The sequence below is a fragment of the Chiloscyllium plagiosum genome, unplaced genomic scaffold (assembly GCF_037043375.1).
Source record: "Chiloscyllium plagiosum isolate Xiang-an unplaced genomic scaffold, Cpla_swu_hap1 HiC_scaffold_5, whole genome shotgun sequence".
NCBI lineage: Eukaryota > Metazoa > Chordata > Chondrichthyes > Orectolobiformes > Hemiscylliidae > Chiloscyllium > Chiloscyllium plagiosum.
In genome coordinates, this window is record NW_028270143.1 from 19749050 (window position 1) to 19765998 (window position 16949).

The 16949-nt window shown below is 43.2% G+C and overlaps 1 protein-coding gene across 1 annotated transcript in view; it reads left to right on the forward strand.

Annotated features, from left to right (window-relative positions):
- Positions 1-16949, forward strand: part of slc6a3 (solute carrier family 6 member 3) — a 133150-nt gene that overhangs the window by 100084 nt on the left and 16117 nt on the right. Inside the window, exon 11 of the mRNA XM_087987023.1 lies at positions 5087-5187. Coding sequence (XP_087843149.1) covers positions 5087-5187 — 101 coding nt within the window. The remainder of the gene's footprint in view (positions 1-5086; positions 5188-16949) is intronic.

Consider the following 16949-nt stretch of genomic DNA (forward strand, 5'->3'; position numbering starts at 1 on the left):
GCCTGTCATCAGGGAAAGATACCAGGAGTAGTAATTTCATTAGACGCAGAAAAGGCATTTGATAGGGTTGAATGGTCATATTTGTTTTACACATTGGAAAGGTTTGGCGTTGGAAAGGTGTTTACCAAATGGGTCTCAACATTGTATAGTGATTCCAAAGCAGTTGTGGTTACCAATGGATTAGGTTCGGATAGCTTCAGTGTGGGTAGGGGCTGCTGTCAGGGATGTCCCCTCTCGCCATTGTTATTTACGCTAATAATTGAACCACTAGCAGAAGCTATATGAGCTGCTCCTGAGGATTGGTACAGGTAACATAAAATTATCCTTTATGCAGATGATGTTCTTCTATTCCTCAGTAATCCTCTGATGTCCATACCTTGCCTAATCCAAGTTATTAATACATTTAGCGCATTCTCAGGCTATAAAATTAATTTTTCAAAATCGGAGGCTATGCCAATGGGTGGCCTTGCTATGACACCCCACTTAGTGGACGGATCCCTTTTTCCCTTTCGTTGGTCCCTGGAGGTCTTCTTATATTTAGGCATTTTTATTACTCCAGTATTTGGTCAGTTGTATAAGGCTAATTTTGTGTATTTACTGGAAAGGATAAGGCAGGACCTCCAGCGATGGGGAGACCTTCCAATTTCCTGGTTGGGTAGAATAGCACTAATCAAAATGAATGTCCTGCCCCGTCTCCTATATCCTATGAGAATGCTTCCGGTGATGCTGCCGAGGATAGCACTACGTAAATTATATGGCTGGCTGGGTTCCTTTATCTGGAATCATAGACAGCCCCTCATTATGCTGAAGAAGCTACAGCTTCCACAGACAAGGGGAGGATTGGACTTCCCAGATTTTAGGAAATATCAGTTAAATTTCCTATTAAGTTACATAGCTGATTGGGTCTTGTCTGATCCACAATCAATCTGGTTGGATATCGAGACCTCTCAAGTTAAATACCCACTTATTAACCTTTTATTTTCAGACAAGAGGAAAATCATTACAAATCACTGTAAAAACCCTATAATACTAAACACAATTAAGGCTTGGAATATAATGCAGCAAAATGAGGGTAATTCACATAAAACATCCCCCTATGCACCGATAGTGGGAGCATGGGGATTCCAACCGGGGTTTACAGATGCCACTTTTAAACTCTGGAGATCCAGGGGTATCTCATGTCTAGGGGACCTATTTAAGGATGGGGTTCTGATGTCTTTTGAACAGCTGCGTCAGAAATTCGGATTACCTAATAGAGACCTCTTTCGATACTTCCAAATTCGAGACTATATACAGAAGAAGACAACGTTATTGGATAGTCTTTATAAATCAGAGAGAGAATGTAGTGTCCTACGACCAGATCTACCGTCAATCCTATTTATCATTTACTACATGATGAAGTAGCGGGAGATATGGATAATCTGCTTAAAACATGGGATCAGGATTTGGGACTAGAAATCTCTATAGAAACGTGGAATGATATTTGGGAAAACGCTAGAAGAATTACTATCTGTAACAGAACCCAGGCTATCCAGCTGAAGATACTTCATAGGGCCCATATAGCACCGGTTCGATTGGCAAAATTTAAGGCAGGAGCATCTCCAATGCGTCCCAAATGCAAAATAGAGGTGGGCACTCTTGTACATTGCCTATGGACCTGTCATAAGATCCGTAGATATTGGACTAAAGTAGCAAGTACCCTGACAGAAATTTTAGGAACGGAAATTAAAGTGGACCCTGTATCTCTCCTTTTGGGCTTTTCGAACTTTCCCTCCCTGGACACGTACGGGAAGAGACTATTTTCTATTCTTTCTTTCTGTGCAAGGAAAAATATTTTGATGAACTGGGTGGCGGAGGGCCCCCCTGGACTTTCAAATTGGCACAGACTAATTATGGAATGTATTCCCCTTGACTTCCTTACAAATATGGTGCACCGAAAGACCGAATTATTTTATAAAATATGGCAGCCCTTCTTGAATTACATAAATACAGATATTTCGGCTATCCTAACAAGGGCTTTTATTTAATTGAGATTACAAACCTGGCTGGTCCGGCGCCCCTTAGGAGAGTAATCCCGCACGAATACAGGTTTTATTACATCTGATGTTAACACATTCCGAGCATGTAAGAGACTTAAATATACACTCTGGTTAGTTGTAGGTTACATTAGTAGATAGTTGAGTTTTGTTTTTTTTTCTTTTTCGGTATTTTTTTCTTTTGTTAAATTTTGCCTATTGTGTATTTGATTTAATTGTATATCAATCTTTGTATTTGAGAGTTTTGTTTATTTTTGTAAACTTGTAAAAATGTTAAATTTCTAATAAAAATATCTATAAAAAAAAAGCATACAGACATAAACAAGCCTGGAGTCACGAAACTAAAACTCCAGGGCCAACAGTCTCTCCAGCAGACCAGGCTCCCTCCACCTGAGCTTTCAAACCAGGGAGTGCACTGAAAAGTAGTGGGCGCAAGAGGAATGAAAAGACTTATTGAAAGTACTTTTTTTTTGGCACAGGTAACAATGCATTTAATTGATTTTGTGCTTGTATATAAATGTCACTGATTGCACCTTAGTTTTGGTTAGTGCTCTCTCTGGCATTGTTTCATGGCCACAGGTAAAGTTCCATAGAGGTCAGTGCTGAGAACCTGCTGCATCATCTGGAAGTAAGAGGATCTATTTGTATATATGGCATTGGTCATGCTGACTCCTTTCGTTCGCCTCGTACAACATTCCTCTCATTTTGCAGCCTCTGCATCCAAAAGTGTAGCTGTCCAGTGTCTTGCTGAACAATATCTCTAGCAGGGAGGTGCACCACACTGAGATTGGGGTGGGAGGGGGACGCAATATGTTAGTATGGCCAGAGCACGGGGACCCTACAGCTCTCTTCTGTACAGTGCCTGGGTCTGTGTGCAATTTCCCTTTTAAAAGCCACAACATTGGTGAATGCCCTCCCTCACAGATTGAGTAGCCTACCCCACCTACTCAGTGTGCTCACAACCATTTTCTTTCCCATTACATACTTTCAATTTCCAGCACAATGGAAGAAGAGAGTGCTCCTTGACCATATTACTGTGCCCCTGAGCATCCAAATTCCCTTCCTCTCAGCCCTTCCTACAAACCCACAGGCTTTCCACCTTCACAGAACCCCATCCAAGATATCTACATGTGCCCGAAATAACTACCTTTCCCATCCTACCCCTGGCATATGAGATAACCATTCCCAGGTACGCTTTTTAACTGATAACCCCTTGAAGCCAGTGTGCTCCTTTTATCTTCCCAGCCATGCTTTACTATATCACACCCTGCAGATGCCATTTCCCCCCTTTCAAAATCATCACCCCACCTTTCCCCCAAGCTGCTGTGCCTTGTCCCAAGACTAAATCACATTCCCACAGCAATAGCTGATCTTGACAGCCCCCAACTCGATGTTTCTATAAGGATGGAGCTAAAGACTAACTGTGGTTCACCCCTTTGAGTGACCCAAATAGATAAGCCAAATGAGAATTGCCAAGATTGCTGATTGCTGACTGTACATCTCCCAGGTTATGTCAACTTTATATCTCCACCCCACCCCAAGTGCCACACCGTCTGCTGCAGAGCCATGGGGGTGACCATGACCAACTATTTGGATGGCAGCGGTACAGACCCCCTGACCAAGATCGTTATGAATGAATGACTGCCTGTGGCTAATTCCCTGGATAACTATGGGAGTTTGCCCTTGACTTACTGTTGCCGAGGCCCCCTTACTGACAGGTGCTTCTGTGTATGACTGTCTTAACACTTTGAGACATTTAGTTGAAGCACATGCAGAGTATTTGCCACTTAGGTCTCTGGCTCATGGTGCAGGTGTTAGACTGATGTAGTATATTGCTGTACACCAAGTCTACACAGCTTACAGTAAGAATTGCTGACCAGCAAGGCAAACTGTGTGATTATGTGACTGCACTTTTAGGTATGGCAAGGTAGGGATGGTGCAAACGTTGATAGGTTGGCACTAAGAGATGAGGCAAGCAGCCTTGAGATGCAGTCTGGTCCAATCCTTGAGCTGGGTCCCAATGAGTAAGTGTCTCTGCTGCAGCCTTTCAGTGCCAATTGCTGGTGTACTAACAATATTTGCCTGTAGTACTAGAGTGCACTGCCATTGTAATGGAAAAGTGCTAATGGTTGTGAGAGTTTGTCAACGCCAGACATCAGTATCAGTGAACCAAGGGTCTGTGCAGCTGGTGCCCATGGATCATTCCCTGGGCTGCAGTTTTATTGGAAGTAACATGAAGGTCATTCAAAGCAAACATCAGACTGAATCCGCCAGATACCCACTCTGGTTTGGATGTCAAGTTTTCTTGACATCTAGCTTTCTTGACGAGTTTGATAAGATGGGAAGCTGCATACCAAAGAGATATGTTGCAGCATTGACAAGGCATTTCACCAGCAATAATCCTCCTGAACGGGCGACTCATCACTGCCTGGTGAGAAACTTGCCACTCACTGTGAAAAGCAGAAAACATGGTGCAAGATGCCTCTGACGTTGATTCACACAGGGATTTGATTCTGCCACACATCTTGCCATGTTGCTCAGACCCATATAAGATCTGCCCTGTTTCTTTTTATATACACCTAGAAGCTATAGCTATTTTGTTTTTTATTGCTTGCCAGATTACTTTCATAATCAATTTTCTCCCTCTCTAATAGTTTTTTAGTTGTCTGCTATCAGTTCTTTAAAAAAAATCCAGATTCTCTGTCCTATCACTAGTTTTCACTGTTTTATTGTGCTTTATTATGTGATTAGATACTCTCCTTGACCACCTTGTGATTCATCCTTCACATCAAGTTCTTCCTTTTGCCAGTAATAAATCTTTCCTGAGCATTATGAAATATCTGTTTAAACATTGTTCATCCAAAGAATTTTCCCTGCCCATTTAGTGACCTCTTTTTTCATATCTCTGTTATTGTTCTTATTTAAGTCGAGGATATAAATACAAATTGTTGTTCTCTGCATTCCAAATAAGAAACATTTGTGACACGCCTTACAATCTGCCGATTAAACCAACTCTTCCATCATAAATTGATTATGTATTTCTTTTCTAGGTGTTGATCGTTTCAGCGACGATATTGAGAAAATGATAGGCAAAAGACCTGGCTTATACTGGAGACTGTGCTGGAAAATTGTCAGTCCCTGTTTCCTTCTGGTGAGTCGAAAGACTTATTTATTTTAAAAAATAATCTCAGGATGTGGGCAATGCTGGCATATAACCTACACAAGTTGCTCTACAACTTTGCTGGTACAACTGTGGGACTTTCTAGGTCATATCAAAGGGTGGTTAACAGTCCGCTGTGTTGGTGTTAAACTGATGTTTAAATACTGGCGAGGTTAGATAAGGACAGATAATTTCCTTTGTTAAACAACACTAAGTAGGCAATTGATTTTCACAGCAATTATCAAACTAAATCAGTCTGACTCTTTCATGAACACTGATATCATAAGTATAATTTATTTACAGATATTTTCTTTTAAACTGCCACAGTTGGATTTGAATTAATTCTTTCTGAATTATTGGTGCAGTAATCACGACACCACAATACCTTAAGGTCTATAATCACAAATTATTTGTTTAAAGTTAAAAATCACACACCAGGTTATAGTCCAACAGGTTTAATTGGAAGCACACTAGCTTTCGGAGCGCTGCTCCTTCATCTGGTGGTTGAGCAGCGTTCTGAAAGCTAGTGCTTCCAAATAAACCTGTTGGACTATAACCTGGTGTTGTGTGATTTTTAACTTTGTACACACCACTATCTTTAGAGCGCTGCACCTTCAACAGGTGGTTGTGGAGAATAAGATTGTAAGACACAGAATTTATGAGCAAAAGTTTACCATGTGATGTAATTGAAATTATATATTGAAAAAGACATGGATTAGATTAGATTAGATTACATTACAGTAATCTAATCTAATTGAAATTATATATTGAAAAAGACATGGATTGTTAAGTCTTTCATCTGATGGAATGACCACGTTGGTTTCAGTTCTTTCATATGTAAATCACAAAACTTTTTTTCAAAAGTTATATTCTCAAATGAACTTTAACAATTGGTGTCCGTCAGCCCATATAATGCATTGAAGGTGTGCACTCCCCTGTATCATGGTTTGGTACCCATGGGGATGGCCTCAACTGGGACCTTGGGTTCATGTCACACTACAGGTGACCCCATTGCACTACACACCACACAGACATTCCTACACATGCACACGCGCACGCACGCACCTGCACACACCACACACATTCCTACATACACATGCACCTTCTCACAGACTTGTATCCATTTATACTCACACTCACACACATGCACCCACTCTCTCACAGAACTGAACCTATTTCTCCAAAGTAGCCATCACCCTTTCTATGGGAGTGAAGAACAAAGAAAATTTACAGCCCAGGAACAGGCCCTTCAGCCCTCCAAATCTACTGTCTAAACCTGTCAACCAACTCCTAAGCATCTGTATCCCTCTGCTCCCCACCTACTCTTGCATCTATCCAGACACATCTTAAATGAATCTACCATGCCTGCCTCTACCATCGCTGCTGGCAATGCGTTCCAGACACCCACCACCCTCTGTGTGAAGTACTTGCTGCGTGTATCCCCCTTAAACTTTTCACCTCTCACCTTGAAAGTGTGACCTCTCGTTATTGAATCCTTCACCCTTGGAAAAAGCTTATCTCTATCTACCCTGTCTATGCCCTTCATGATTTTGTAAACCTCAATCAGGTACCCCCCTCAATCTCCTTTTTCTAATGAAAACAAACCGAACCTACTCAACCTCTCTTCATAGCTAGCACCTTCCATACCAGGCAACATCCTCATAAACCTTCTCTGCACCCTCTCCAAAGCGTCCACATCCTTTTGGTAATGTGGCGACCAGAACTGTACATAGTATTCTAAATGTGGCCAAACCAATGTCTTGTACAATTTTAACATGACTTGCCAGCTCTTATACTCAATACCCCGTCCAATGAAGGCAAGCATATCATATGCCTTCTTGACCACTCTATCCACCTGTGCAGCAACCTTCAGGGTACAATGGACCTGCACTCCCAGATCTCTCTGCCCAGCAACATTTCCCAAGGCTCTTCCATTCATTGTATAATTCGCTCTAGAATTAGACCTGCCTAAATGCATCACTTCACATTTGTCTGGACTGAACTCCAACTGCCACTTTTCCACCCAACACTCCAGTCTATCTATATCTTCCTGTATTCTTTGACAGTCCCTTATGCTTTCTGCTACTTCACCAATCTTCGTGTCATCTGCAAACTTGCTGATCATACCAACAGTGCCCTCTTCCAGATCACTTATGTATATCACAAACAACAGTAACACCACTGGTCACCTTTCTCCATTTCAAGAAACTCCCTTCAACTACTACTCTGTCTCCTGTTGCTCAACCAGTTCTTTATCCACTTAGCTAGAACACCCTGCACACCATGTGACTTCACTTACTCTATTAGTTTACCATGGGGAACCTTATCAAACACCTTACTAAAGTCCATGTATATGACATCAACAGCCCTTCCTTCATCTATTAACTTGGTAACTTCCTCAAAGAACTCAATTAAGTTGGTAAGGCACGATCTTCCCCGCACAAAACTACGTTGCCTATCACTGATAAGCCCATTCTTTTCTAAATATAAATAGATCTTATCACTCAGTATTTTCTCCAGCAACCTGGTCACCACTGACATCAGGCTCACTGGTTTATAGTTAACTGGAATATCCCTACTACCCTTCTTGGACAGGGGGACAACGTGAGCAACCTTCCAGTCCTCCGGCACCTCACCTGTGTTTAAGGATGCCACAAAGATATCTGTCAGGGCCCCAGCTATTTCCTCTCTCGCCTCCCTCAGCAACCTGGAATAGATCCCATCCAGTCCTGGGGATTTGTCCACCTTAATAACCTCTAGCCTACCCAACACATCTTTCTTACTTATATCAACGTGATCCAGACTAATCAAACTTCTAACTCTAATCTTAAAATTCATCATGTTCCTCTCCTCAGTGAACACTGATGCAAAGTAATCATTCAGAATCTCACCCATTCTCTCAGGTTCGACACACAGCCTTCCTTCATTATCCTTTAGTGGACCAATCCTTTCTCTAGTTACCCACTTGCTTCTTATATAAGAATAAAATGCTTTAGGATTCTCCTTAATTCTGCTCACTAAAGCTATTTCATGACCCCTATTTCATGACCGCTTTATTCCTCGTTTAAGACTGTCCTACTCTTCCGATATTCTTCCAGGGCACATTCTGTTCTTAGCTGCCTCAACCTTATGTACGCTTCTCTTTACCTCGTGGCTAGTCGCATGATTTCTCCTGTCATCCACGGATCACGAATCTTGCCTTTCCTATCCTTTGCCTTAAATGGGACATGCCTATCCTGCACTGTCTTTGAAAGCCTCCCACATATCAAATATGGACTTCCCTTCAAATAGCTGCTCTCAAACCACATTTCCCAGCTCCTGCCTAATATAATTGGCCTTGGTCCAGTTTAGTATTCTTCCCTTAGAACCACTCTCATCTTTGTCTATGAGTATTCTAAAACTTACAGAATTGTGGTCACTGTGCCCAAAGAAATCCCCCACCACAACTTCTACCACCTGTCCTGGCTCATTCCCCAATACCAGGTCCAATATGGCCCCTTCCCTCGTCGGACTATTGGCACACTGCTCGAGAAAACTCTCCTGGATGCTTCTTACAAATTCCATCCCATCCAGACCTCTGACACTAAGTGTATTTCAGTCAATGTTGGGAAAATTAAAATCTCCCATCACCACTACCCTCTTGCCTCCATATCTTTCCATAATCTGTTTACCTATTTGTTTTTCTACCTCTCACTCACTGTTGGGAGGCCTGTAATACAGCCCCATCAATGTAACTGTACCCTTCTTATTTCTCAGCTCCACCCATAATGCCTCACTACCTAAGCCCTCCATAGTGTCCTCCTTTAGCACAGCATGATATAATCCCTGACCAGCAATGCAACTCCACCCCAACCCCCCTTTTACTTCCCTCCCTGTCCTGTCTGAAGTGTCTATATCCTGGAACATTTAGTTGCCAATCATGCCCTTCCTTCAACCAAGTCTCTGTGATTGCAATAACTCCCAGACACCAATTCAAGTCTTAAGTTCATCTGCCTTGCACGCTATATTCATTGCGTTAAAGTAGATGCATTTCAGGCCACCAGTTCTTTTGCATTCATCTGCTCTCTGCCTACTCTTCCCCTTATTAATACTATCTTCATGATTCTTTTTCAGTCTCCAGTTTCCACCTCGCTGTCTACTTGTTTTCTCTTCTGGTTCCCAGCCCCCTGCCACATTAGTTTAAAACCTCCCCAACAGCAGTAGCAAAAAACTCCCCCAAGGACATTGGTTCCAGTCTGGTTCAGATGTAGACCATCCATTTTGTAATAGTCCCACCTTCCCCAGAACCGGTCCCAATATCCAGCAAATCTGAATCCCTTCCTCCTATACTATCTCTCAAGCCACATGTTCATCCTGCCTATTTTTTCATTTCTACACTAGCTAGCACGTGGCACTGGTAGTAATCCCGAGATCACTACCTTTGAGGTCTTCCTCTTTATCTTCTCTCCTAGGTCCCTGAATTTTTCTTTCAGGACCTCATCTCGTTTTTTTACTTATTGTTGGTGCCTATATGCACCACGACAACTGGCCGTTCACCCTCCCCCTTTAGAATGCTCTGCAGCTGATCAGTGACATCGCTGACTGGAGCACCTGGGCGGCTACATACCATCCGGGAGTTCTGTTTTTGGCCACAGAACCGCCTATCCACTCCCCTTACTACAGGATCCCCTATGACTATGACTATGGTCTTTTTCCCGCCCTTCTGAGCAGCAGTGCCTGCCACGGTGCCATGATCTTGGCAACTGCTGCCCTCCCCTGGTGAGCCATCGCCCCCAACAGTATCCAAAACGGTATACCTGTTTGAGGGAGATGGTTGCAGGGGACACCTGCACTGCTTTCCTACTTCTTTTCTGCCTTTTGGTCACCTATTCACTGTCTCCCTCAGCAATTCTAACCTGCGGTGTGACCAGTTCACTAAACGTGCTATCCACTACCTCCTCAGCATTGCGGATGCTCCACAGTGAATCCATCCGCAGCTCCAGAGCTGTCATACAGTCAAACAAGAGCTGCAGCTGAACACACGTCTTGCAAGTGTAAGAGTCAGGAACGTCAGCCACATTCCTGAGCTCCCACATCAAGCAAGAGGTACATGCCAGGGGTCTGAGGTCCCCTGTCATTGTCAGCTTTAGCTTTATATCAACTAACTAAAACTAAACTATGCACTTAAATATATGAAAAATAAAGATGAAGAAAAAAATAGAAGCCTTACCTTAGAGTCTTTTTCTTCCGGTTAGAGGAGGGGGGCGGGAGAGAGATACTTCACGTGTAGTATCTCTGGTTTAGCCGCTGCCCAAATATATATTAAGTCCTTACCTTCCCGGGACGCTCCTTGTCTCCACCTTCGCTGTGTCTCCCTCTGCTCCCAGACAGGAAAAAATGGGAAAACTTACCCTTCCCAGCAGCCCTCGCTTCACTCCATCTTCTCTCCTCGCCGCTCTATCAAAATGGAGTAACCAAGTGCTCATATGCTGACAAAGCACAACAGTTAACAGCAGATAGATAAACCCCTCCATCCTTCATTTTAGCCCAGTGAGGACCTCTGGCAATCTGGCCTGATGTTTCCCTATTTGTCTCTGTAGGTTAAACAAGTCAGTTATGCCCAGAGTCACATCATCTGCCTCAAGTTGAGCTTATGACTGGACTTCAACCATCTTGGACAGCCAAAGATTTTGGGGGGCACCTTCGACATTAACTGCAAATACTGGTCAGTGATCGTCACTGGCTGGTGTCCTTGAGTATATCTGAGTTAACATATCTACTGGGGTGACAGACTCTGGTGAGGGTGAACGCCTCACCAGTGCGTCCACTGGGATTCCACAATCTTCATCCTCAGACACGTTGGTATTGAGGATTGAGTGATGGTTCCATGAGTGTGAACTTGCAGTGACAAGATAGTGACACTTTTACCCTTGAGGAGCATAGTAAATTCTTCATATGTTTTTCAACTATCAGCCTGCTGTGGTGCTGACCTCATGTGCAACTTGGACCTAAGCCATCTGGGTCTTGTAGGAGAGTCTTCATCAGAAAGGAAGACCATCTCGTTTTGGCTTGGATATATTAGACCAAAGTGTTCAGTGAGGAATCTGTGAAGAGCGGAGCCATCTTCTAGTATAAGCATACCACATCTTCCATTGTTTCAGCCCCACCAATGACCACAGTCTTGGCCATTCCAATGACATCGAGCTTCATCTCAATCTTCATCAGGTTGAGGGGACACAGCCCAGGCCTATTTGCAGTTTAAGTGCTGTGCTGCCTCCAATTATACATAACCTTGTCATGTAAGCAAGTGAAAAGACTGTCATTGAATGTGGTGCAGGTATCTGTGCGGTGTTCCTGCCTTGGTTGAATATCTGGCAACATGTGCAAGGTGTGAGATGTGGGTTTTAGACTTAATAGAAGTGTCACATGTGTGAGGTTGAAGTAAAGCTTAAATATTCTTTTCTCATTACAGCGCAGTACAGGCCCTTTGGCCCTTGATGTTGCACCAATCCGTGAAACCAATTTGAAGCCTATCTATCCTACACTATTCCATTTTCATCCATAAATCCATCCAATGACCATTTAAATGTCCTTAAAATTGATGAGTTTACTACTGTTGCAGGCAGTGTTCCACGCCCCTACTACTCTGAGTAAAGAAACTACCTCTGACATCTGTCGTCTATCAATCACCCCTCCATTTAAAGCTATGCTCCCTTGTGCTAGCCATCACCATCTAAGGAAAAAGACTTTCACTGTTCACTCTATCTGATTATCTTCTATGTCTCCATTAAGTCACCTCTCAACCTCCTTCTCTCCAATGAAAACAGTATCAAGTCCCTCAGCCTTTCCTCATAAGACCTTTCCTCCATACCAGGCAACATTCTAGTAAATCTCCTCTGAACCCTTTCCAAAACTTCCACATCCTTCCTATAATGCGGTGACCAGAACTGTACGCTGTACGCCAAGTGCAGCCACACCAAAGTTTTGTACAGCTGCAACATGACCGCATGATTCCAAAGCTCAATCCCTCTACTAATAAAAGTTAACACACCGTATGCCTTCTTAACAACCCTATCAACCTGGGTGGCAACTTTCAGGGATCAATGTACATGGACACCAAAATCTCTCTGCTCATCTACACTACCAAGAATCTTACCTTTAGTCCAGTACTCTGCATTCCTATTGCTCCTTCCAAAGTGAATCACCTCACACTTTCCACATTAAATTCCATTTGCCACCTCTCAGCCCAACTCTGCAGTTTACCTATGCCCCTCCATAATCTACAACTCTACCGACCTTAATGTCATCTGCAAATTTACTAACCCATCCTTCTACGCCCTCATCCGGGTCGTTTATAAAAATGACAAACAGCATTAGACCCAAAACCGATCCTTGTGGTACACCACTAGTAACTGAACTCCAGGATGAACATTTCCATTCAACGACCATCCTCTGTCTTCCTTTACCTAGCCAACTTCAGATCCAATCTGCTGAATCACCCTCAATCCCATGCCTCTGTATTTTATGCAATAGCCTACCATGGGGAACCTTATCAAACACCTTACTGAAATCCATATATACCACATCCACCTGCTTTACCCTCATCCGCCTATTTGGTCACCTTTTCAAAGAACTCAATAAAGTTTGTGAGGCACGACCTACCCTTCACAAAACCAAGTTGACTATCCCTAATCAATTTATTCCTTTCTAGACGATTATAAATCCTCTCTCTTATAACCTTTTCCAACATGTTATCCACACTCACGAGTGCCTTTTCCGAGTCTTTACGTCACCTGTTGACATTTAGACTTTCTAGCATTACCACGGGCCAGGTCCAGGTAATATTGGTGTTTATATGAGGCTCAAACTAAGGGGTAATATAACAGTCTGGTGTCAGAACTGATGGTGGTTTTGATGGACCGGCGCCCCCGTTTTTCATTTTATTATTTTTAGTTAATCTGTTCGGTGAGGGTTGGCCGGTCCTTGTCTCCGACCAGAGCCGGTCTGCGGTATTTTGCTCACTTATCACTGAAGAGGTGTAATAATTTGAGTGTCAGTGAAAAGGTGAGCCTAGATGTCCTTTGAGTGAATGTTCGGAATGGTTCAATGCTGAGGAATTTCAGGCTGTTATTCAAGCAGCCACTTGCCTTGAGCACCCATCATGAAGCCAAAGTCCTTGGGTTGAGAGCCTCCCGCCAATTCCATTATCTCGGTGTTAAGGTGGTTATATTTCTCTGTTTTTACACGCCATGCCATTTCCAACGCTTTGATGTTTTCGTACCATGCTGTGACATTGACTACCACGATCTTTTGATCTTTTTCAAATATGAGATTGGGTTTCCATAGTGAGCCATCTTTCATGAATAACTTCGGCTCAATGTATGATGTCCAGCTGTATTTACTGACATGCTTCCACAACTGGTCTACGATCTTATTATGGTGTTTTATTCGAGTGTTTTTAACAAATGGGCAGCAACCCGAGATGTGTGAAATGGTTTTGATAGCCGTCTCACACCTTCGGCAAGTTTTGTTTTTGTTTGGTCTTCCCCATGATAGGGTGGCTCTTGTTGAGTATAGCTGTTTATAAACCATGAGGATTTCAGTTGAATTGCTGGTTTCAACCAAGAGTTTGAGATCTTGTCATCTCTGTAATACTGAATGCCTGCCCCTTGACATTCAGGGCTTCACCACTTTTTTATTCCCACTCTCTCCATCCTGCACACCTGTTGGGCAGTTTCTGTCACCCAGCATCCTGTAGTGCTGGCATAATTGCCTGGATGCGAGTCATTGGATTCATTTTCCCTTTGCTGCCACTTTGGCTGCCAGGTAGGAAATCTTCAATTTCTTTGAGGACTTTGTGTTCTCACAGTCCTGCAATGGTATCTCTGTTGCATTCTCCTCTATACTGGAAGGAGGTCCTTATGATCACGTCCTTGGACATATCTAGTGCCTCTCGTTTGTGGACAATCGTGGATGGAATTTGCACTTCCAGTTTCGGTACACCTACACCGCCATTCTGGTTGTTAGCATACAGGACTCCATCAGTGGTAGGAGGTGGTAGGTGGAGGAATTCTTTCATGGCATTGCATACAATCTGGTCCAGCTTTATCAGTCTACTTCGAGATGCTTCGGACAGGATCAAATGAAAATACAATCTGGAGATGACATGGGTTTTTAGGATTTCTAGGCGTTGCCTCAGTCGGAGGGATGCTGCCTGTATTCCTTTCACTCCCGTCTTAAGCCTCTCCTCACATTCTCCTTCTGTCACACCTGCCCACGGGTTCGTACGAGCACCCAGGCATTTCTCAGTATCACCTGGGGCTATATAAGCGTTACGCAGCTTCCAGTTAGCGAAGTGATTGTACAGGAAGGGCTTCCTCTCAAACATAAAGTGGAAGCTCTTTGTCTTCACGATGTTAATATTGAGGCCCGTATGGTCACACTATGACTGAAGCAGCTTCAGATTCCTCGCCATGCCGGTGTGAGAGTCACTCAGAAGGGCTATGTCATTCTGCAAAGGCCAAAGTCGAGCAGTTGACTCTTCTTCCACCCAGGAGCATGGCGACCCCTGAGTCTGCCTTCTCCAGACAGCATATCAAAGGATCAAGAGAGATGTTAAATAATATCAGAGAGAGTGGGTCGGCCTGCATCATACCCCTCCCAATGTCTATTGGAGTGGTATAAGTATTGTTCCCTTCTACCACAGTTATATTGCCAGTGTGGAGATCCTTGATCAGGCTTTTGGAAAATGTGCTCTTTGCAACGTTTTCAATAGTAGTTTGTGCCCAACTGAGTCGAACACTTTTGCCAGATCAACTGGGAGGTCCTTACAGTTATGCTTTGCTCCCTTAGTTATGTTCTCGAGGATGACAATGTTTTCATTGCACCTGGGAGTGGCTGCTAGAAACCCCTGTTGCCTGTTGCTAATTTTGACGGTTTCACGGAGGCATATCGGCACTAATTTCGTGAAAAGTCGTAGCAGCATCAGACCAATGGTTATAGGCCGCCAGTTGTCTATGCTTTTCAGGCAGTCTTTATCCTCGCATTTAGGAATCAAGATCATTTTTGTTTAGTGATTAGACATTATACTGTGCCCTCTCCTCTCAATAATTAATACAGATATGATAAATATATAAGTAATCGTGGCTCTAGGACTGATCCTTGTGGCACTCCAACCTGAATATGGCTCATCAGTTTCATTCTGTCTTCTACATGTTGGCCAATGTTCGATACATATGAATGCATTAGCCCCAATACCATGAGCTCCTATCTTGTGTAATAGTCTTTATGTGGCAGCTCATTAAATATGTTCTGAAAATTCAAGCATGCTACATTAACCTGTTTAGCAACTCTGCTTGTTATATCCTCAAAGAACCCTAACAAAGTTGTTATCCAGGATTTCCTTTTCACAAAACCATGATGACTCTTTTATAGCATTGTGTTTCTAAATGCCCCAGTATTTCTTCCTTAATAATGGACCTTCCTAATGTCAGATGTTCGACTATTTGGCCTATAGTATCTTGAGTTGAAAAGTGAAGGGCTGATGACCAAAATGTCGACTCTCTTGCTCCTCCGATGCTGCCTGGCCAGCCGTACTTTTCCAGTGCCACACTTTCGACTCTGATCTCCAGCGTCTGCAGTCCTCATTTTCTCCTATAGTTTCTTAATTTCTGCCTCCATTCCTCTTGAACAGTGCATCATAGGCACAGTTTTCCAGTCCACCATAACCCTCCCAGAATCCAATGAGTTCTGGAATATTTTAATCAATAACTCTACTAACTTTGCAGCCACTTCCTTTGGGCGGCACGGTGGTTAGCACTGCTGCCTCACAGCGCCAGAGACCTGGGTTCAATTCCCGCCTCAGGCGACTGACTGTGTGGAGTTTGCATGTTCTCCCCGTGTCTGCGTGGGTTTCCTCCGGGTGCTCCGGTTTCCTCCCACAGTCCAAAGATGTGCAGGTCAGGTGAATTGGCCATGCTAAATTGCCCGTAGTGTTAGGTAAGGTATAAATGTAGGGGTATGGGTGGGTTGCGCTTCGGCGGGGCGGTGTGGACTTGTTGGGCCGAAGGGCCTGTTTCCACAATGTAAGTAATCTAATCTAAACCCCTTGGACGCAGGCCACCAAAGTCCTGCACTAGATCACCTTTAATCCCATTAAGTTGTCAAATACTTTATCCATCATGATTTGAGATCTTTCCTACAGTTAGTACTTTGCTTATGTTATCTTTGGAATGTTTATAATATTCTCCACCTTGAAAACTGATGCACAAAGTATTGATTTAAATTATTTGCCATTTCCCTGTTCCCCATTATCAATTCCCCAGTTGCATTCTCCAGGAGTCCCGCACTTATTTTAGCTACTCACAATCTGTAAGAGAGGTAGAGGCAGAAACCCTCAATGTGTAAGGAGTCTTTAGATGCACACTTGCAATGCCAAGGCATAAAAGGTCAAGTGTTAGAAAATGGGATTAGAATAGTTAGGTCATTGTTTTTGACCAGCATAATCTTGATGGGTTAACAGGCCTTTTTCTGTGCTGTAGATCTCTATGACTCTGATTCTATGTCTCTCATTCTCTTTATGTATGTGAAAAGTTCTTGGTGTTTCTTTTTATATATTTCTTGCCAAGTTACTTCCATAATCAATTATCATCCTCCTTATTAGTCTTTGAGTCATCTGCTGCTGATTCCTAAAATAATTTCCTATCCTCTGACATACCACTGTTTTTTGCATCTTTGTATGCCTTGGTTTCTGATTGAATACTTTCCTCGATCAC